Here is a 22,567-nt window from a genome sequence, read left to right on the forward strand (position 1 = left end):
AAACAAAAAAGCTCAGGCTCTGATGTGGAATATTTGTTTAATGAGGTAAAGATGTGTTACATTTGCTGTTCCAAAATGGGACCCATATTTCCACATAGGACCTAAGGAAGCTAAAGAAAGAAAGAAAAGAAAACCCCCAAACAAACAAACAAAAAATGGAGATGACTCCTTTAAGAGGCTCTGCCATAGAGCAAACACTTGAGTAGCCAGCACATTAAGTAGAAACAAAAAGCCAAGTAAAAATGCTTGCCACCAGGAGGGCACCAGCTTCCTAGAGCTGGGGCAGTTAGATGTAGCCTCCAGTTGAAAGCAGCCCTCGACCAGCCTCGTAGTATGTAAAGCTTGGCTCTCATGGATCTGAGCAGGATGGAGCCAGTTGTTAGTGCAAATGCCACTTAGCAGTTTAAGGTTTGCCTCACACGGTCAGAAAAGGCTGGAGACATGCAGCAACAACAGGTCCAGATAGGAAAAAACTCTAAACAGGCTACAGCATGTTTTAAAATGTATGTAGGCTTAAGAAAGAAAAAAAATGGATATAGCCAGTCATAGAAAAAAAATAAATAGTTTATAAATAATAAGGTAAAGACTTTAAAGAGAGAATAAAGTGCCAGGCAGTGGTGGCACACACCTTTAATCCCAGCACTCGGAAGGCAGAGGCAGGTAAGACCTCTGTGAGTTTGAGGCCAGCCTGGTCTATAGGAGCTAGTTCCAGGACTGGCTCCATAGCTACTGGAAAACCCTGTCTCAAAAAACCAGGAGAGAGAAAGAGAGGGAGAGAGGGGGGGGGTGTGTGGTAAAGTAATATAAAGGAAAAAAGTCACATAAAAATGGGAAATATGGGACTGGAGAGATGTCTTTGTGGTTAAGAGCACTGGCTGCTCTTCCAGAGGACGTGGGTTCAATTCCCAGCACCCACATGGCAGCTCACAACTATCAGTAACTCTAGCTCCAGGGGATCCAACACCCTCATACAGACATACATGCAGGAAAAAAACAAATTCATATAAAATAAAAATAAGTAAACCATTTTTTAAAAAAGATGGGAAATACACAGGGAGTCTGGATCGTGCATGATGTTGTGCTGATTGAATTTTTTGAATGCTCATGAGTGAACACCAGCTGCTGAGAGACATGGGATGGTAAGAGGGCCTGCTGGATTGGCCAGCCTGAACACTCCAGGAATGCTTTAACTTCAATACGGAAGTCAGAAAATGTATTGGGGAAGGGGTTATGCTTTTATTTCTCCAGGAAACAAAAGGCCATGGATCCCTTCAAGGTTAAGAGAGATGGATGGGGTTTGATTAGGGAGGGGGATGAGGAACCTCCTGAAAATCCTGGCTACAGATACAAAGAAGTAAACCAGGAAAGGCTACAAGACAGGTGACTTATACCGATCCCTCTGCACGGGGACAGCTCTGAGACTGGACAACAATGTGACAACTAGTGTTTCCAGTACTAGACCATTATCTCCATTTTCTCAGGAAACTGTCTAGAGAACACAATGTCCACATTCCTAAGTGGTGAGATGGGTGGCTTTTGGTCATTTGGTTGGTTATAGATTTTTGTCATCATTTATGGGGGATATAGGAATATAGGATAAAAAGACAACTATTAACCTCAAATATTTTACAATGGTATGAATTTTGGTATACTGATACAAATTTAAAGTTATATTTCTATTCTTGTTTGGGATATTGTGCTTATATAGCTCATTATATAACTTAATTAAAAATTAAGAAATGCAGGTTAGTAGTTAGTCATCTACAATAATCAAACTTGTAGTCATGTTAGGTATGTTTTCAAGGTTAAATAGATATATTTTAGATAGATAGATAGATAGATAGATAGATAGATAGATAGATAGTCTTCAAACACGTTAAAGGCCTACAGAATATGGTATTTAAGATGTTTAATAACCTAAGGTTTTTCGTGACAGTGAGACATGTGTCTGCTCCTGGCAGCACCACTCTACTTCAGAAAAGATGATGGGCATTGAAGAACCTCCATTTGGAATTTGCTCTCATTGTGGCAATGCTAGCCCTTTGAGCAAGAAACTGCTTTGGCCTTGACTGCTGTACAAACTGGACAAGCAGAACACAAAGGGAAAAGACTGCTGAACTTTGCCAAAACAAGGTGAACAGTCCTTCAAAATTCCTGCTTTATAGAAAAATACTCAGAAGTATAGGTTATAGTACAGTTTTCTTATTTTCTTAGATTCTTCATTAGTTTAGGTTTATGACTCCTTTAAAATTCCTGATAAGATTACCTCTCAAGATAAGAAAGTGAACTACCTCAGTTTTCAGCCTGTCAATGAAAGAGCTGACTAAGAAAAAAAAATGTTCCTTCCTTGCTCTGTGACAAGTTACTTAGGCATAGCGCGTGTGAACTGTCTGGACGACTCTGCTTTTAATCTTTCCTACAATCATTCACTGAGAAATGGATGTAGCCCGTGGTGACTCCTGCTGTGTTACCTGGAGGACTGGGCTGGGGTGTAGAAGTTGTAAGGGGACGGAGAGAGGAGTTAACACGGGCTAGAAGGAAACCATCAAAAATGAGAGAACTAGAAGGGGAACTTCAAGAGTAAAGACAGAGTTAGAAAGAACACATGAGGACAGAAAATGAAAGAAAAAAACATCAAAAAACATATGAGTGTCTTTTTCCCCTAACCCCCTCAGAAAGAAGTCTTAGCTTATGCCAAAACTGTGGATTCCTTTCGAGCCCTGAGCTGCCTGGAGGCGACCACCCTCCCCCCCACCCCCGTGGCAATACACAGAGAAACCCTGCCTCAACAAACACACAAGAAGTCACCACCACTGTGACCAGTCACCCCGCGGCTGAACCCTCCACCAACCCCGGAGTGAGCAGACATTTTCAGAGTCGCTCCTACAAGGTTGACGGAACTGAATCCTGATTTACCTGAAAGTGTAGTTCCCGGGGATGAGCTTACTTAGTTTTAGAATGGCTGTGTCTTCAGAGATCTTCACCTCTCTCAGAGGCCCCTTGAGCTCCTCCCAGTGGTACTGGACAATTTTATCATCATCAGTGCTCTCTGGACCACAAAGGACATCAGTTAGGAGACAATAATGTTGGTCCTCAGCACTTACTCAATCTACACAAACCAAGCAGCCACATAGAGAACTCAAGCTAGAAAAACGTAAAATTAGACTCTCTCTCCAAAGCAGTTTTTCCCCAGGAATACTGGGTCAGTTGGTCCCATAGGAGTGTTCTGTGTCATTTCCTAAGGACTCTCACATAGGAGATCAATGCTATTGTGTGAAAAAGGAAAAACAATTCTTAAATGCATGAAAATATATTGAACCCTCACTTAAAAGAAATGAAAATTAAAAATACTCTTTCAGATAATATTTTTAACCTATCACACTGATTTTTTTAAAAAAAGTTTCAGACCATCAAGATGGCTCAGCAGGTGGAGACATTTGCCACCAGGCCTGACCCCCTGAGTTCAGTCTCCAGGCCCCATGTGGAGGAAGGAGAAGACTGATTACAAGTTGTCCTCTGCCTTCCACATGTGTGCAACACCCTCCCCTAGCACTTACAGCAAGAAATGCAATAAAAATTTTTTGTTTCACAGCATGGTAAATGTATGGAGAAAAGGGCCCTCATATTAGCTGAACTAATACAGTTTATTGCTCTACATGGCAACATGTATCTTCATTACTAATTAGTGTAATAATTCTAGAAATTTACCTTACAGATAGACTTTCATGTATGATAAACATCATGTTGACAATATTATTTGTGGTAGCACTGCTCATCACAGAAATGAATTCAAGTAACCTAAATGGTCACCAACAGATACTGTAAACAAGCACGCTGACTTTCCATACTCAGCAGAAGTCAGCTTTGAAAGTGGGATAAGCATTCCATGCACTGACCAGACAAACCCTCCACACAGAGCCGAGCTCCACCACAAATGACAGTGTGTGTGACATGTGGCCGTGTGGGTGAGAGCAAAGATGCCGCTGCATGTGCAGTTTCCAGATATGCAGTGCAGGCATGCTGTGTCCCTCTGCAAAGACACAGACAACTGCAGCCGTGCTGTCTGGAGGACTGGGGGACACTCTCCTCATGCTATCTGCATAGTATTCAACTTTGACCTTCCAAACTATAAAGCAACAAGTGGTGTCGGAACCCTTCTACCCCTCCTCTGACACCCGCTTCTTTCTGGGCCCTTCCTCTTAACAGAGCCATCGACATCTAATGCTGAGCCCTTTTTAAGTGTTCTCTGCTAGAGCAGGGGCTATCTTGGTCAAAAAGTGTGTCCGTGTGCCAAGACAGGCAGAGTGATGGGGATGGAGCTGATCAGGGCACAGGACAAAAACTACCTGAGCACTTTGGGTTGGGGCTTGGTTTTTATTCTGTTTTCCCAGTCCAGCTCCTGTGCACGCTATATAAACACTGCACCACTGAGCCGCATCCACAGCTCCAGAAACCTCGGTCCACAGTCACAGTGAATAAAGACGATGGCTCCAGAGCACATGCTGCTCTTCCAGAGGACCAGAGTTCAGTTTCCAGAATCCATACCAGGTAGATCACAACCATCTGCAACTCTACTCCATCTAGGGAGCAGAACGCCTCTGGCCTCTGGGATACCTTGGGTACATGCACATACATACCCCTACACATAATTAAAATAACAAAAATTAATCTTCAAAAATCATTAAAACAAAACAAAAAAGGAACATAGACCCAGGCCAGGTGCACAGTGAGCCTCTCCAGGAGGCTGACAATAGCCTATAAGGCAGTGATGTCTGTTGAACACTCCTAGGACAGCCCTTTTGGATACTGATGTAGCCAAGAACTTGATTCTGACAACCAAGAAAGGAAACAGCATCTAAACAAATATGTAAACCAGTCAGTTTCAACTAAGGTAATTCTAACTGTATGTACAATCCTATTTTCTCTGAGTAGAAATGTTACTTCAAACAAGATTTTTTTTTTAAGTATTTATTTATTTATTAGGTATACAATATTCTGTCTGTGTGTATGCCTGCAGGCCAGAAGAGGGCACCAGACCCCATTACAGATGGTTGTGAGCCACCATGTGGTTGCTGGGAATTGAACTCAGGACCTTTGGAAGAGCAGGGAATGCTCTTAACCTCTGAGCCATCTCTCCAGCCCCTTCAAACAAGATTTTAACTGGCCTGACTGATAACTTCCCAGTCAGTTGCTAGGGATGGTTGACCTTCCTGTAACATGGTTAAAAAGACTGACCTAAGCAGAATATGGACACAGCTGGCCCTAGAGTTCACAGTGACTTCCAGTCTATAACACTTAGACAAATACTCACGGCTGCCATCGATAATGGTTGAAGTGGTTGGCAACGAGATCTCCTGGAACTGGGGGGACACAATAGCAACAGGAGGCCGATTCTTACGGGGTTCTGCAAGAGAGTGAGCCAAAAAGAAATGGGAGAGAAAAATTTAAAACTGTAGGAGGGTGGGGCCTATCTGTGTTGATTACAAATCCTTTTCAACGAATGGCTGACTAATGAAGGAGCACCAGATAGGAAAGTATTAAGACCAGGCTGCCGTTCTAATGGAAGACACCTGCTCAGGCCTGTTCCAAACCTGACTGTTCCCAAGACCATGCCAACAAGAGCCTGTTAGCCGTGTAGTCTTGACTGACCTTCAACTCACAAACCTGAGAGCTAGACTGAAATAAATGCATCACTCCATGGCCCTGTGCACACTTTCAGTGTGTCAAGCTTCGGGAAAGTACAAGGCTGCCAATCGCTACTTCTGGGTTAGCTCAGCTCCACTCGTGCTAGTCAAGCGCCTCCCCATCGAGCTACAGATCTAGTCTGCAGGTCACACATTCAATGTCTGGTGAAAAGTCTACTTTGGGTTTAGAGGCCAAGGAATACTCTGTTGCCAATAGAGGAAGAAGGTGGCACTGACCTATGCCAGCACAGGCACTCTCTCCAGCTTCCTGCAAATGTCTGTCCAAATGCAAACTACGATGCCTCATGGCTCATTTTAAGAGAATGACAGTATGGATTCAGGACTGAGTTTCCAATGTGAGAAAACTGGTAGTGCTTAAATGAGGTCACCTGGCTGGTTGGTCACTTGGCTTCTCCAGGGCTTCAAGCTCCCTTAGTTTCTTAATTACAACACTGGGTCATCTCTTGGCCCTGTTCACTTGGAGTCTCTGGCAGAAAGTCATTGCTTGGGCCATTCCCATGTCCAGCCCAGTACACTTTGCTACAATTACTACACTGGACTAGGAATTGCCCAATAAATAGAATATGATGACCCACCCCCAAAAGAAAATGAATAGGAATCTCAAAGCCTGAGGCCAAATCTCCCTCTTCGAAGTCCTGCAGAGGGAGCCCTGGGGTAGATGCATACCTGGCTTCACTGTCACGTTCACGTAGCCTTCCCCATGGGCATTCTGACCTTCCACAATCACCTTGAATTCGTACAGGCCTGGAGTCAGCTGACAAGGGAAGACAAGACCCTTTAGATGACTGCAAGGAGCAGAAGCGCTGTTTTGGACAACAGAGCACATGAGCTTTCTTGGCCTGAGTCCTGCACTCTTTTTGTGTCTTGTTCTCAAAGTGGAAAAAGTAAAGTAGCCAAAGGGATTAAAGATGGGTCAAATTAATAAGAAACCCATCTTTTAATGTGACTCTTATTACTGGCTGTATCTGGAACAAAAGAAATGTTTCAGTCTCTCTATACTCCAATTTTCTTCTCAGAGGAACAATGAAGACCCAACCATCCCACTTATGAAATTAAAAAATCAAGACTTCTAAGAAAAACATCTTATTAAAAATAAAAACAACAAGTGGGTAACTGGAGAGATGGCTCAGTGGTTAAGAGCACTGGTTGTTCTTCCAGAGGACCTGGGTTCAATTCCCAACACCCCATGGCATCTCACAACCATCTGTTAACTAAAGTCCCAGGGGATCTGAAATCCTCTTCTGGTTTCCTTGGGCAACAGGCATACAAGTGGTAGAGAGATATGCATGCAGAAAAATCACCCATATATACAAAAGCTAATTTAATTAAAACAAACAGGGCAATGGTGGCGCACACCTTTAATCCCATCACAGAGGCAGGCAAATCTCTGAGATCAAGGCTGGTCTGGTCTACAAAGTGAGTTCCAGGACAGCCAGGGCTGTTACACAGAGAAACCCTGTCTCAGAAAAAACAAATCAAACCAAACCAAAAAAAAAAAAACAAAAAACAAAAAAAAACCCAAACAAACAAACAAAAAAATCAAATCATGCTTAAATATCTGATTTTCCCTTTCGGTTTCCACCCAGTGTATACAACGACCAAAGAGAAGGCACAGTGAGACCACCACTGTCCCACTATCCAGAAAACCCTCTAATCCCTGACCACATACCAAAAAAAATAGTTTTATTCAAGCTCATTTCTTTTTTTTCTTTTCTCTCTCTCTCTCTCTCTCTCTCTCTCTCTCTCTCTCTCTCTCTCTCTCTCTCTCTCTCTCTCTCTGTCTCTCTCTGTCTCTCTCTCTCTCTTTCTTTCTTTTTGAGCCAGGGTGTCTCTTTGCAGCCCTGGCTGTCTTGAAACTTGCTCTGTAGACCAGGCTAGTCTTGAACTCACAGAGATACCCCTACCTCTGCCTCCCAAGTGATGGAATTAAAGGTGATCACCACTATGCTTGGCTTCAACTCATTTCTTCAGAGCCAAACATTACCTGTATTATCCCAGGCCAAATTTCAGAGGTATTGGGGACTAGCTAAAAATCAAGGTATCAAACTTTTTATTGTTTTTTATTTTGTTCAGTTAGCATAAGTAATGTCCCTGATTATGATATAATCTCTTTTTTAAAATTTTTTAAAAATCTTTTTATTTTATGTGCACGGGTGTGAAGGTGTCAGATCCCTGGAACTGGATTTTCAGACAGTTGTGAGCTGCCATGTGGGTGCTGGGAATTGAACACCGGTCCTCTGGAAGAGCAGTCAGTGCTCTTAACCACTGAGCCATCTCTCCAGCCCCATGATATAGTCTCTTTAACATTCATTTATCATAGTGACTATAAAACACTGCATGAATATATGTATGATAATTCACACAAGAATTCCACATTGCTAGATACTTGAGCGGGTTCCAAGTTTTAGTTATGATTAAAATGAACATCATGGAAGAAAATAAAGATTTTTCCTTATTTTCTTCTTTTTTGGGTGAATACCATTCAGCCAGTCTCTCCTCAAAATGCTTTTGTCCCTGGCTTCCACCTTGCTCCCCCCATGTCCTCTGCCTCACCCCACACACTTCCACTGGCTACCCTGAGCTGTGACTACACCTTTGATTTTAAGCAGATCTGCAAATTTATCTCTCAATCCAGATGACTTATCTCCTGGTCTCTAGTCCTTTCTTCTAGCTGCCAATGGATCCACTCCACCCAAATGTCCCATATGCACCTCAGTCATATACTCCAAATGACTCAATCACCTATCTTTAAATCTCCTTCAAATTTGGTTTTTCTGTCCTCATTTCCTCTACCTCTAAAAGCTAGACTCAGCCTGGACTTCTCTCCCCCAGTATCCCCATCCAGTATCTCAAACTCATCTGATTATCCCCATGTACACCCCTCCTCATCCGAGTGTCCCCACGCACACCCCTCCTCATCCGACTGTCCCCATGCACACCCCTCCTCATCCGACTGTCCCCACGCACACCCCTCCTCATCCGACTGTCCCCACGCACACCCCTCCTCATCCGACTGTCCCCACGCACACCCCTCCTCATCCGACTGTCCCCACGCACACCCCTCCTCATCCGACTGTCCCCACGCACACCCCTCCTCATCCGACTGTCCCCACGCACACCCCTCCTCATCCGACTGTCCCCACGCACCCCCTCCTCATCCGACTGTCCCCACGTACCCCCTGCCTTCCTCTTCATCCACTCATCACAGCAGTTAGGAATCCAAGTGTGGGCTTTGGGATGGAACGTTCTAGATACAACCCACCACTTAATGGCTTTGTGAAATCTGGCCAAGCCATTCCCTTTTTAAATATTTTTAAATATTTTTTTATTTTTTCATTTATAAAAGAGATCTTAATACGTGCTATTTTGAGGTTTTATGACAATAAAAATAATTAAATAAAACAATTATCAACATCTCTGCTAGATGGTCTGAACTCAATAGATGGCTTCTTGTTTTAATTGTACTTTAGTGTTTTTTCTCAGAATCTCAGAATAATATCATTTCCTACCTAAATGTGTCAGTAGATTCCTTATTCATCTTCCCCCTTTGCATCTTATCTCCGCCAATCTGTGGAAGGCTGGATTTCTAAACTGAGAATCTGAACCTACCTCTCACAGGCTCTCTGCTCTATAGAAAATACTCAAGGTAAAGCCACCGAGATGGCTCAGCAGGTAAAGGCACTTGATGCTGGGCCTGACAGCCACACACAAAGAAAAATAAAGAGCCAAAGACATTCAAAGTCCTGCCACCAGGACCTCCTCCTTCCCTGACGGGTGTTCTTCACAGGCCGAACCATGTGGCATTCCTTCCACCACAGGTCCTGCCTCTGAGAGATTTCTAGCCCAGGGCTTCTGTCGCTAGAGTATTCTCTTTCCACACACCCTTTACCCAGTAAAGAGGGCCCCTTTCATGACCCAAGTAGGTTAACTCTAAGAAACCCACAGTAAGCACCAGGACTTCAGTGATCCTACTGATAACCATCAGTGGCCCATTACTGCCCACAAACCCTTTGCTGTAATTACTTGCTTCTTATGCTGCCTAAATATTAAGATTGATGTGGGATTCCCCTCTGTATGCTGTGAACCATTGGTTAATGAATAAAGCTGCTTTGGCTTACCAGCAGGGCAAAATAAAACTAGGCAGAAAAACTAAACTGAATGCTGGGAAAAAGGAGGCAGAGTGAGAGAGATGCCATGTAGCTGCCAAGGGAGAAGAATGCCCACCAGAGCCCACAGGAACTTTGCCAGTAGGCCACGACCTTGTGGTGATGTACCAATTAATAGAGATGGGTTAATTTAAGATGTAAGAGCCAGCGAGAAATATGCATAAGCTAATAGGCCAAGCAGTGTTTTAATTAATATAGTTTCTGTGTAATTATTTCGGGTCTAGGTGGCTGGGAAATGAAAGAGCAGCTTCTGCCTACATAGATTATGATTTTGGCTGGATGTGGTGGCACACGCGTTTAATCCCAACACTCCAGAGGCAGAGGCAGAGATGGATCTCTGAGTTTGAGACCAGTCTGATCTACATAAAGAGACTGTGTCTCCAGGGGGAAGAAAAGATTATGATTAATCATTGGGTAATCCCAAGTGGCTACCAGAGTATGTAGTGAACTGTCATTGAATGCGGGAGCCACTGGGCCAAGGGACATGAACATCTTCTTGCCCATAACTACTCTGAAGATCCAGTCATACGGACACAAATAACCTTGCTTATCTCTGGAACTCTGAAGTGCTTATGTCACCTCACAGAGCTGTTGAGTGTATATTTTCAGCCATCTCTAGCATGCTGTAGTCTTCTCACCAGCAATGAAAATTTGAGAATCATACACTAAACAAACACTGGCTGTCCGCCATGGAGACTTTTGAAAGATTCACCACAAAAGATTGTTCTCAGCTTCAGTGTGACCAGAAACTCTGTATTCCCTGTTTCAGTCAGGGGCTCTCCCCTCGCCCAGCAGGTGGAAGGAGGCAAACTCACCTTGGACAGTCGGAGGACCTGGGAGTGTCTCCTTTCCATCTCCCCACTGTAGTCTCTGGGATGAGTAATCAGCTGCCAGTCGTAGGTGTAGGTTTCTCCTATAGAAGGGCAGTTAGGAAAACCATGAAAACATGCACCTACACACAAAAGGCTGCCAATAACAAATCGCTTCTACAGCCTGCCAATAAGAAACCTTTTTTAAATCCTGATAAAGCTGTGGCTTTAACATGCTGCCCTAAAGCTGTAGGGAAGCCAACCATTTCCTGAAAGGGCTCTTGTTGACTCTGCCACAGACAGGGTCTCTTTCATTCTCTCAATAGTGCTCATTCTGCCCCACACCCACCCTCCAGCCAATCCTCCCTTTAAAAAAAATCAGGTTGTTCATGGTGTATCTCTCACTGAAGATACATGCCCTACCAACCACTACAGATGAACTGATTGGGAACAAAGGTCATTTTCTTACAAAACTTCTTTCCCAACAAAGAACAGCAATGACTTCTAAATAACATGGTTCAAAAATAGCATTTTACAGAGTGCTAACAATGCTAGTCTAGCTGAGGTCATCACACCCTGGTGAGTTAAAAGAGCTACTTCATTCCTGCTGAGCTAAATAACACCCTGCAGAAGATGGCAAGGCATGGCCCATTTAAAACAGGCCCCACTGAAATTAATTAAGATCAAATGAAGCAGTAAATGGTCCTCGTTTAAAGCTTAGACTGTATTGTTGCATAGCATGAGGGTAGTAGAATCCCCGTCATCTATGAGGGACCATCTCCCCCCCCCCCCAGGAAAGCAATCTTCAGCTGGGGAAGATGCACGGGGAAAGGTGGGTGTGACAGGAGGGCTGCTGGCTGCTCCAGGGAGAGAGAAAACAGTCCACAGCGCTCAGCAAAGCATGGCCACACTTTTACCTGAGGAGCTCAAATGTTGAACACAATGCCTAATCCCCAAAACCTGAGAAGCAAATTTTATTTTGTAAGTGATCCTCCACCAAACTAGCATGATAATTTGGCCCACTGTCATCTCTAGCTGTTCTCACACATGCACACACACAGCCTAGGATCCTAGGATCAGTTTCCTCCAGTGGAGTCCCTAGGTATATCAAGCACACTAAGGGCATACCCAGCAAAACAAACTCAATGGCATTTTTAATGGACTTCATTTCATTTTGCTTTGCTTTGGGCATTTTTTTGTCTTATTGGTCTTTTTATGTGAGTTTTTGTTGTTGTTGTTGTTTGAGACAAGGTTTCTCTGTAGCTTTGGTGCCTGTCACGGAACTAGCTCTGTAGACCAGGCTGGCCTTGAACTCACAGAGATCTGCCTATCTCTGCCTCCCGAGTGCTGGGATTAAAGGCGTGCCACCACTGCCTGGCATGTGTTTATTTTTTAAATTTTATTTGGTGGTTGTTTCTTTTTTCCATCTTTTATCTATTTATTCATATATTCTGTGTATATGAGTGCTCTGCCTTCATGCACATCAGAAGAAGAAATGTGATCCCATCAAAGATGGTTGTGAGCCACCATGTAGTTGCTGGAAATTGAGCTCAGGACCTCTGGAAGAGCTCTTAAATGTTCTTAACTACTGAGTCACCTCTCCAACCTTATTTTTTTGTTTTTTTTTTTTTTTCGTTTTTTTTTAATTTTTTTTTAATTTTTTTTTTATTTTTTTCCAACCTTATTTTTTTAAATATTTATTTATTTTATGTGTATGATTGTTCCATCTGTATGTATGCTTGCGCGCCAGAAGAGGGCATCAGATCCCATCACAGATGGTTGTGAGCTACCATGTGGTTGCTGGGAATTGAACTCAGGACCTCTGGAAGAGCAGCCAGTGCTCTTAACCTCTGAACCATCTCTCCAGCCTTCCAGCCCTCCAGCCCTGTTTTTTTGAGACAAGGTTTCTCTGTGTCATCTTGGCTGTCCTGGAACTAGTTCTGTAGACGAAGCTATTCTCAAATTTGTTGTTTCTTGTTTGTTTCTGTTTTTTTATCTGGTTTTGTTCTTGAAAGAGGGAGGAAAATAAGAATATAAATATAAAATAAGGGAGATCTGGGAGAAATTGGAAGAGAGGAAAAACTTGATCAAAATATATTAACGTGAAAATTTTTTTCAATAAAAAAAAGTGGAATGACCTAATAAGGAAATGTTACTTCAAGAACAAAAATACAGAGTGGAACAGGGCTCCAGCTCTGAGAAAGTATATTCGGCATGCATATACTACTTAGTATTAGACTCCCACATTGAGAATATTGAATTCAACCACATGCACACCCTTGATCCCAGTACTTGGGAAGCAAAGGAGGGTGATTCTCAATGAGTTCAAAACCAGCCAGAACTACACAATAAGACTGTCTCAAAAACAACGAAGAACGCATTCCAAAAAGATTTTATTTTCATTATTTTAAAATTATGTGCAGTATGTGTCTGTGTGGGGGTATGTGCATATGAGTGCAGGTGCCCTACAGTCCCGATGGAGCTAGAGTTAAATGTGATTATGATTCACCCAATGTAGGTGCTGGGAACTGAACTCTCATCCTCTGGATGAGCAGAACATGATCTTAACCACTGAGCAGTTTCTCCAGACCCAACAACAAAGAATAAGAGAATCAGAAACACACAAACATAAAATGGAAGGGCTCATCCTGAAAGAGGAAGAGCATTTTACTTGGTCAGCCTTTTTTTTTTTTTTTTTTTTTTGCTGCAATCACACGAGGTTTAATGATGAGATGAGACGGGAACCAGTGCACTGGGGCCGAGACTCATAACCCACACAGGGGAAGAGTTCGACCCCGAGTAACCAGGAGAAGGGGCCTTTAAGGGAAGAAACCACTGCCCAGTGATCCAAAAGGGGCAGGGAGGGTGTAGAAAATTCCGAGAATACCAATGATGATCACCAGGGGGCAACTCCCTGTCTCTCAAGACCACTCCCAAAGTCATAATCAGCTAGTTCCTTTCTCAAGATTATTCTCAAGATTACAATCTAACTTTACCTTCAGCTAGTTCCTGAAACATAGTCACTGAACTGGGCCTTGGAGTAGCCTCAGGTGTTGGCAATTACTGCTGCCCTAATACAGACCCCTCAGTACTTTAGCGAATTAAGAACAGCCATGGATGAAGATTTGAGGGCTCTAGAACAATCTGTTTCCAAACTTGAAGAGTCATTGACTTCCCTCTCAGAAGTGGTCTTACAGAATAGAAGGGGATTAGCTTTATTATTCTTAAAAGTTGGTCAGCCTTTTAATGTAAAACACAAACCAAACCCTTCCTGTCACAGGAGATCATAAAAGATTATGGTTTTTTGTTTGTTTTGTTTTTTGTTTTAAGAGACAGGGTTTCTTCTGTGTATTCCTGGTTATCCTGGAACTAGCTCTTGTAGACCAGGCTGGCTTCGAACTCACAGAGATCCGCCTGCCTCTGACTCTCAAATGCTGGGATTAAAGGTGTGAGGCATGCGCCACCACCACCCAGCTGAGATTATGGCTGTTTATGAGTCAAATTTGGTATATTAACACACACTTAAAAGATGAAATGGATTTTCATATTACAAGATTTGAAACAGTGAATTTATCACCAACTCTCTTATTTTTTAAAATCAAATATCATTACATATGTGTGTGTATATGTATGTGTGTGTGTGTGTGTGTGTGTGTGTGTATAATTTTTTTTTAAGTTTCTTGAGACAGGTTTCTCTGGGTAGCCCTGGCTGTCCTGTAACTCGCCTGTAGACCAGGCTGGCCTTGAACTCACAGAGATCTGCCTGCCTCTGCCTCCTGAGTGCTGAGATTAAAGGCGTGCACTACCACACCTAGTGGTCACCAACTCCCTTATATGACTTATAAATATAAATTTTATTTGCCATTTTGAAGCTTGTACTTTCTTTTTCTTTAAAATCTTTTTGTTGAACTTACCTCCCCACCTCCTCTGTGTGTGTGTGTGTGTGTGTGTGTGTGTGTGTGTGTGTGTGTGCGTGTGTGTGCACAGGCACACGTAGGTCACAGGACAATCTGAAGGAGTCAGTTCTCTCCTTTCATCATGTGGGTTCTGGGACTTGAACTCGGGTCATCAGGTTTGGTGGTAATAGCCTGAACCATCTTGCCAGTCTTGACTTTCTCAAGTAAAAATCTATATTAGCAATAATCTTGAATAACTTCAAGGTCTGCACCTGTTATTTACTAATTGTTTAGCCAAAATAAATAGTATATCTGAGTCTTTGTTCCTTCCTTTTTCCCCCTACCAAGTGTTCTACCACTGAGTTATACTTCAGCCTGGTTGTCCCCTTTACCTGGACACAACACAATCATATATAAAGACTCCCAGTAAAGAGCGTCGGCTAGGCACCAGAGAGGTCACTTACATACCGTCACATTTGGTCCTTTCAGGTCATATTGTATGGAATGTTTTATAGATGTCTGTTAAGTTCATTTGGTTCATTACCTCCATTAAGTCTTTCAATTCTCTGTTAGGTTTCTGTCTGATTGACCTGTCCATTGGTGAGAGAGGAGTGTTGAAGTCTCCAACTATTAGTGTGTGTGGTTTGATGGCTGCCTTGAGTTCTAGAAGTGTTTCTTTTACATAAGTGGGAGCTTTTATATTAGGGGCATAGATATTCTGTTCCTAACTTTACTGAGAAATAAAAAACAGGGAGTAATTTGCTCAAAATAATTGAATGAATTAGGCTTGACATCGAAGCCTACAGGATCAGGAGGGAGAGCAGCTCTATGACAAAGCACTTATGGAGCATATGTGAGACCCAGCAGGCTAAGAAAGCAGAGTCTCTGCTCTCCAGCTGTACAGAACATCACCTCCTGTGCTGCCTGCAGATTTGTATGCCCACATGCCACATCCTGTCTTCACAGGGTTGTTCCAAAAGCAAATACACTGAAGCTTGTAGCTACCAATGCAAACACAATTGTGTTTCCCAAAAGCTTACCTTGTTCTGGTTCTGGGAGAACGTAGGCATTTAGCTGAACTTCATTCTTAGGCAGGGTGATCTGAACACTCTTCCCAGCAGACACCACCAGTTCCTTTACAGCTGGAACCAAGTGACAGCACCGTGAGCAGAAGCACACCATACCCTCTCCTCAGCCACCATCTTCATCTGCTACTTGTCTACTCTCTAATCCCCTCAAGTTTGATTCGGTATTCACTTTTCCATTGGAAAGGGTCTCTTGAGGTTATCAGAAAGCTGCTTCTTAGATTTGCTCCCCACCTCAGGCTGGTGGCACTCACACTCCTGCTGACTGCCTCCACATTAAAGCGCTCACAACACCAGGCAGAGCTCAGGGCTCCGACTTCTGTACTGCACTAATGTCTGTCTCCACATCTGCTTTATATACTACTTTCCCAAGAGTCCAAATTCTGCTTCAATGCCCACTTTTATCAGGTGAATACCTTTTTCTTAAGGCATATAAATAACAAGGATGTCAGTCAGAAGGCCCACCTTTTCCAATGTCTGCGACTACCGACTCATTGTTCACAGGTTAAGATTATTCCAAGATTCTTAATTCCTTTCCCACTTGTGCCCCACCCTACTCAGCCCATCCGGTCTTGCTATGACAAGTCCATCAATCTCCTGCCTCCCACACAAAGGCCTAAGCTGGCATAGGAGAACCACATGGACTCACCTTTCCAACCCAGTCCCACCTTCCCTCTCAGCATCACAGAAGCTGTGGAGCCTCTGGGAAGCACATGGGGGCTGCTGCAGCTATTGGCTCAAGCGGGATGTTTACCTTTCCTGTATTCTACTTTGTTTCTAGTTTAAACTGTCTCCTCTCAAAGAGTTCTTTCCAGATCACTGCATTTCTGGAACTTCCAAATCAGCACAAAGCTGTGCACTGCTCACACTATTTGCCACCTATCTCCTGTGTGTCTGTGTTTCTCAACTTTGGCATTATTGATATTTTGCATCAAACAATTGTTGGGGGGCTGGGGAAAGCAGATGGTTTACACCAACTGAAAACCACTGATTCAGTCCTCCAGCAATAGCTGTTTACTGGATATGAGGCCTCAATTCTAGGAGGCCTTGCAGGAAACAGCAGACTGGTCAACTTGTATTCTAAGGCTGGGGGTGCAAAGGGATTCCTGAACAAGTAAGGAACGTGAGGTTTATCTGCCTCTGCTCGGGAACATTGCACTTAGAGAGGAAATGAAGCAATAACCTTTATGGAAACTGTAACCTCCAGCTGCCCCAGGAGATGGAATCCTCTCTAATGGAACGTTCGGGGGGCGGGGGTCATTATACTCAGTATAACTGACCAAATCCGGCTAGTCAATACAGCAAAAGCCAAACACTTCAGTTTCATAGAAACTCCACAGGCTTTCTCCTGAACACAGAAATCACATGTGGCTTCAGGACTGGAACAATGTCATTAAAATTTCATTAAAAGCAAAGGAGACCCCAGAAAACCAAAAGTGGCAAAAAACAAAACAAAAAAAAAGTGTTCTGCCTTGCCCCTGCTGATGGACTATCTCTACTTGGTCCCTCAGTCCTGCACCACCAGGCAGAATTGGTAAGGCAAAGCTCTAGGTCTAAGCCCCTTCCCATGCTTGTCCTGAGAATAAGGTGGCAAAAGGCTGAACCACAGCCAGGCATCCGGGAGGCAGAGGGGCACATCAGCACTGCCTCCCTGCACATCTGTTTCTTCATTCTTAGCACCACCCGTCATACCGCCCCAGTTATTTATTTAGTTAGTTAGTTAGGTTTTTGCTTGTTTGTTTGTTTGTTTGTTTGAGATGGTCTCACATAGCTCAGGCTTGTCTCAAGCTCACAGTCAAGGGTGATTTTGACTTCCTGGCTCTCCAGCCTTCACCCCCAGATAACAGGTGTGCACAGCATCCCCAGCACAGCTTGTGCCTTCAGGTCACAGTGGCTCTGAGAAAATGAATTCCACCAAGTCTCCCAGGTGGGCAGCTGCTGAGATAGGGATCTGGGGCTCCAAACCCACACTTTCAGGGGCACAGACAGGGTCATGTACAAGTCGGGTTTGCCTCCTCTGTTGTCTCTAAGTGGGAAGACTCCACTTTCTTCTCTCATCTCCAAGGACAGGAGCAGTGAGCCTCACCTGGGTGTGGTGCTGAGGTGCTCTGGGAAGAGGCCTGGGGCGTAGGGGTAGCATAGCTGTAGGAGGGGACCACTGGAAGAGGGGGATCAGTTGGGCTGTGCTCAGTGCTTTTTACTTGCTGAGCACTGGATGTAGGACTGGAATGCTCTGTTGGTTCAGGATGGACGGACACATTCTTGGGCCAATCAGGAGTCTGTGTCGTATGGTCAGAGGTGACAGGACTGGAAACTGTGACGACTTTGTGGACCTAAAAAATATGAAAGATTAACTTCAGTGAGCGAAAGTTACAGACTCATTGGGGTGGGCTCATGAAATGGTATCAAAAACATTGAAGAAATTAATCTTACCACCCAAAGTCAAATAGTGTTAAAATTTGGAGCTAAAGACTCATTGATGGAATGCCTGCCAGACATGTGAAAGCCCTGGGTTTGATCCTCAGAACCACAAATTACATACCAAAAACAAAATAAGCTGGGCATGGAGACTCTCACCTAAAATTCTGGCACTCAGGAAGCTGAGGCAAAGAGTTTTTGACAAGAATCTGAGGCTAGCTTGGGCTATGGAGTAAGAACCAAAAAAACAAAAAACAAACAAACAAAAAAACCAGAGAGTTCAAGCAATGACTCAGCAGTTCAGAGCGCTGGCTGTTCCTTCAGAAGACCTGGGCTCAATTCCCAGCACCCACATGGTGATTTCAGTTTCAAGAATCCAAAAATCCTCTTCTAGCCTCTGTGGGACCAAGCACATACACAGTGTACAGACATACATGCAGGCAAAACACCCGTATACATTAAAGAACTTTTAAACTTAAAAATGACCAAGGGGGTTGGAGAGATGGCTCAGCGGTTAAGAGCATTGTCTGCTCTTCCAAAGGTCCTGAGTTCAATTCCCAGCAACCACATGGTGGCTCACAACCATCTGTAATGAGGTCTGGTGCCCTCTTCTGGCCTGCAGGCATACATGTAGACTGAATATTGTATACATTATATATATATATATATATATATATGTGTGTGTGTGTGTGTGTGTGTGTATATATATATATATATATATATATCCAAATATTATGCTTAGCTAACAGGGGAAAACAAACTAAAAGCATAATAAGGTCAAACAGTAAATATTCCTATAAAAGTCACGATGAACTGAAGAAGTAACTGAGAACATGTCATGTTTTCTCTCTTGAAGGATTCTGGGCAAGAAGAGTCCTAAGCTGAGTTTTATAAGGGGAACAACTGTTTACCACACAAAGGGCTAGAGAAGGAACACTGGCACAGACATGAAATTAGCATAGAGCAGTTGGGGACTAAAAGCCATAAGCACAGCAAGAGGCAGAAGCAATGGAGATGAGCTGGAAGACAGGGAGAGGCAGAGCCACACTGATGAATGCTAGAGGACCATATGCAGAGAACGGCACAATCAAGTGTTTGTCTAGGTCATGCTGCATTGCTGGGGCTCCAAGAAGCGCAGTGACAACAGGACCCCCACCTGGTTAAGCCAGCATGGGGGTAGGGAGCCTTACAAATCAAGTTACTGGAAACACAATTCACATCAGAACATGAGGTCAAGTTTTGACAAATGCACACACCCACATAACAACAACTTAGAGACGGACATCTCCGTCAGCCCCAAGGGCTCACTGATGCCTTTTCATCACGTCCCTGCCTCCACCTCCAGACTCAGGCAGCCACTCATTTGTTTTGTCACAGAAAGACTAGTTTGTGTTTTCTTACACTTTCTATAAAAGGAACTGTATGTGCTCTATCTTTATTTCTAGCTGTGTTCACTCAACAAGGTTTTGAGATTAGCCCATGGTACTGAATGTATTGGTAGTACTTTTTTTTTATTTTACTGAACAGTATTTTATTGCAGATATAGCAAACTTATTTTCCATTTATTTACTGGTAGAGATTTAAGTTGTTTTCAGTCCCCAGGTGTTATAAAGAAAGCTGCTATAAATATTTGGATATAGCCGGGCGGTGGTGGCGCACGCCTTTAATCCCAGCACTCGGGAGGCAGAGGCAGGCGGATCTCTGTGAGTTCAAGACCAGCCTGGTCTACAAGAGCTAGCTCCAGGACAGGCTCTAAAGCTGCAGAGAAACCCTGTCTCGAAAAACCAAAAAAAAAAAAAAAAAAAAAAAAAAAAAAAAAAAAATATTTGGATATATATATTTTTACAAACAAGTTTTTTTTTTTTTTTTGAGATAGGATCTCATTATATAACTCTGGCTGTTCTAGAACTCGCTATGTAAACCAGGTTGTTTTTGAACTCACAGAGATTTGCCTGCCTCTTCCTTTGCCTCTAGAATGCTAAGATTTGTGTCTGGCCCAATTTTCACTGATAAATATTTAGGGGTAGAATTGCTGACTATACTTACTGAATGTTTGACCTTTCTTTTTTTGTTGTTTTTTGTTTTGAGACAGGATTTCTCTGTATAACAGCTCTAGCTATCTTGGAACTCACTTTGTAGACTACCAGGCTAGCTTCGAACTCACAGAGATTCACCTGTCTCTGCCTCCCAAGTGCTAGGATTAAAGGTGTGAGCCACCACAGCCAGCATGTTTAACTTTCTGAATGGTTAGCTGAACAGTTGACAGTTAATGTCAGCTTATACTCTCACAGCAAAGCACAAGAGCTCCAGGCCACAGCTTCCCCAACACTTGGTGTTCCTGTTCTGTACTTCCTTGTTATTCTAGTGGCTTTGACAGGGAGCCTCCTTCCTTCACTAATAATGTTGGAGATATTTTCATGTGCCTACTGACCATTTTTTTCCCCTTGGATGAGGTCTAATCAAATCTTTGTCCATTTTAAAGGCTTTCTTAAGGTATAATTGACACAAAAGATATTTAATGCTTATACTTGGTCAAGTTTGAACCGATGTAAACAACTATGAAATCATCAATTCAAATGAGCTTCCAAAGATCCCCATGTTCCTTTGGACTCCCTTCCCCTCCCAACCTACAGTCTCCAAGCAGCACCCTCTACTTACTCACTCCCATTAACAATCACTTTCCATTCTAGAATGTCACATGAACAGAAAGACATGATGACAGGGTCTCACTCTGTAACCCAGGCTGGCTTCCACAATACGATCCTCTTGCTTCCGCCTGCCTGCCTGCCTAGTGAGTGCCACCTATGTCAAAGAATTTTGAACTTTCCTCCTCCTCTTCCCTTTCTCTCCCTGACCCCTCTCTGTTTTCAGTTTTCAAACCCAAGGCCTCACACAGACTAGCCCACTGTTCTACCACTGAGCTCAGTTCATGCTTTTGTAAAAATGTCTGGAACAGTTGTGTGTGGTGGCACATGCCTTTAATACCAGCACTTGGGAGGCAGAGACAGATGCAGAGGCAGGAGGATTACTGCAAGTTCAAGACCAGGCATGGCTACACAGTGCGACCCGATCTCAATAAATAAAAGAACAAACTTTCAATAGCTCTCAAAAGTTGCTGAGGGAATTGTGTAGCATGCCCATTGATTTGGACATTCTAGGTATCCTATGACCTTACCAACATTTGCTGTGAATGAGTTTTAGATTTATTTCTAAAGGTGGGGTCAGCATTATAGTGGTATATTATTTGTGTTTTAATAAATAAAGCTTGCCTGGAGACCAGAACACAAAACAGCCACAATAGTCAGCCATACAGACCAGGCAGTGGTGGCACACACCTTTAATCCCAGCAGCCACACTAGTTAGCCACAGGGGCCAGGCAGTGGTGGTGCATGCCTTTATATATGAGACAGGAACTCTCTCTTTCAGTCTGAAGACTTCATAGATGTAAGAGCTCTCTAATGGCTGGCTGCTTTGCTTCTTTGGTCTTCAGGTTAAACCCCAATATCTGTCTCTGGGTTTTTATTATTCATGCTACAATTGCTGTCTGTCTGGGGTACAATTTACAAAAAAAGCCATTTGTCTGTGGCTTTTAGCCACCAGGACAGGCCAGAGCTGCATGTGGGGCTCTGCCCCACCCAGCTAGGCTTTCTTTCTTTTTTTTTTTTTTTTTCTTTTATCCAATCCTCTGAGCAAGTTTGGCATTTTCCTGTTACAGCTCTCTGAAACAGTCTCCAGTCTCCACCCAAGCTCCAGAAGCACCTGGGCTCCAAAAGCAACAGGTCTCACTTGCTCTTGACTAGCTCCCCCCACTCTCTTCCCCATCCCCTCCCTTTCCCCCACCATCACAACAATCTTCTGTGCATTTTTCAGACAGCCAGTGCTCGTGCTCTCATTTTCTCTCTCTCTCTCCCCACCCTGGGTTGCAGGCTCTTCCTGAACCCCCTTCTCGGGCTGCTGCCAAACTAACTAGGCAGCTGCCTTGAAATCCAGTCAGTCTTTCACTGTTCTATGCAGCAGGAATAAGCCTCACATCCTCGTCAACGTCACCAGGAGATCTGGTAAGACAATTGGGAATTCTTAAGAGGAAGAATTAGTTAAAAGAGGAAGTTTTTTCCCACATTAAAAAAAAAAATGGGGCCGGGCGGTGGTGGCGCACGCCTTTAATCCCAGCACTCGGGAGGCAGAGGCAGGCGGACCTCTGTGAGTTCGAGACCAGCCTGGTCTACAAGAGCTAGCTCCAGGACAGGCTCTAGAAACTACAGGGAAACCCTGTCTCGAAAAACCAAAAAAAAAAAAAAAAAATGGGAAAAAACATTACAATGGAGGGATTTGAATCTTTTTATGATAATATGTTAGACAGTTTGAAAATGGCACAATTAAATTGAGGCTTTCTAATTTAGATGGATTTATGTAATGTCAGTTGTAAATATTAGCAGTTTCTGTTATTTTAGTCATCATTTTTGTCTTATCACTAAAAAAGTTAGTTAA

At 43.4% G+C, this 22,567-nt stretch overlaps 1 protein-coding gene across 1 annotated transcript in view; it reads right to left on the reverse strand.

The window, feature by feature from the left end:
- Positions 1-22,567, reverse strand: part of Kiaa0319l (KIAA0319 like) — a 106,746-nt gene that overhangs the window by 20,704 nt on the left and 63,475 nt on the right. Inside the window, exons 4-9 of the mRNA XM_042055227.1 lie at positions 17,748-17,994; positions 15,617-15,718; positions 10,687-10,784; positions 6,372-6,459; positions 5,312-5,404; positions 2,917-3,049 (exon numbers count right to left, since the gene is read on the reverse strand). Of these exons, the coding sequence (XP_041911161.1) occupies positions 2,917-3,049; positions 5,312-5,404; positions 6,372-6,459; positions 10,687-10,784; positions 15,617-15,718; positions 17,748-17,994 (761 nt within the window). The remainder of the gene's footprint in view (positions 1-2,916; positions 3,050-5,311; positions 5,405-6,371; positions 6,460-10,686; positions 10,785-15,616; positions 15,719-17,747; positions 17,995-22,567) is intronic.

The sequence above is a fragment of the Arvicola amphibius genome, chromosome 6 (genome assembly GCF_903992535.2).
Source record: "Arvicola amphibius chromosome 6, mArvAmp1.2, whole genome shotgun sequence".
Lineage (NCBI taxonomy): Eukaryota > Metazoa > Chordata > Mammalia > Rodentia > Cricetidae > Arvicola > Arvicola amphibius.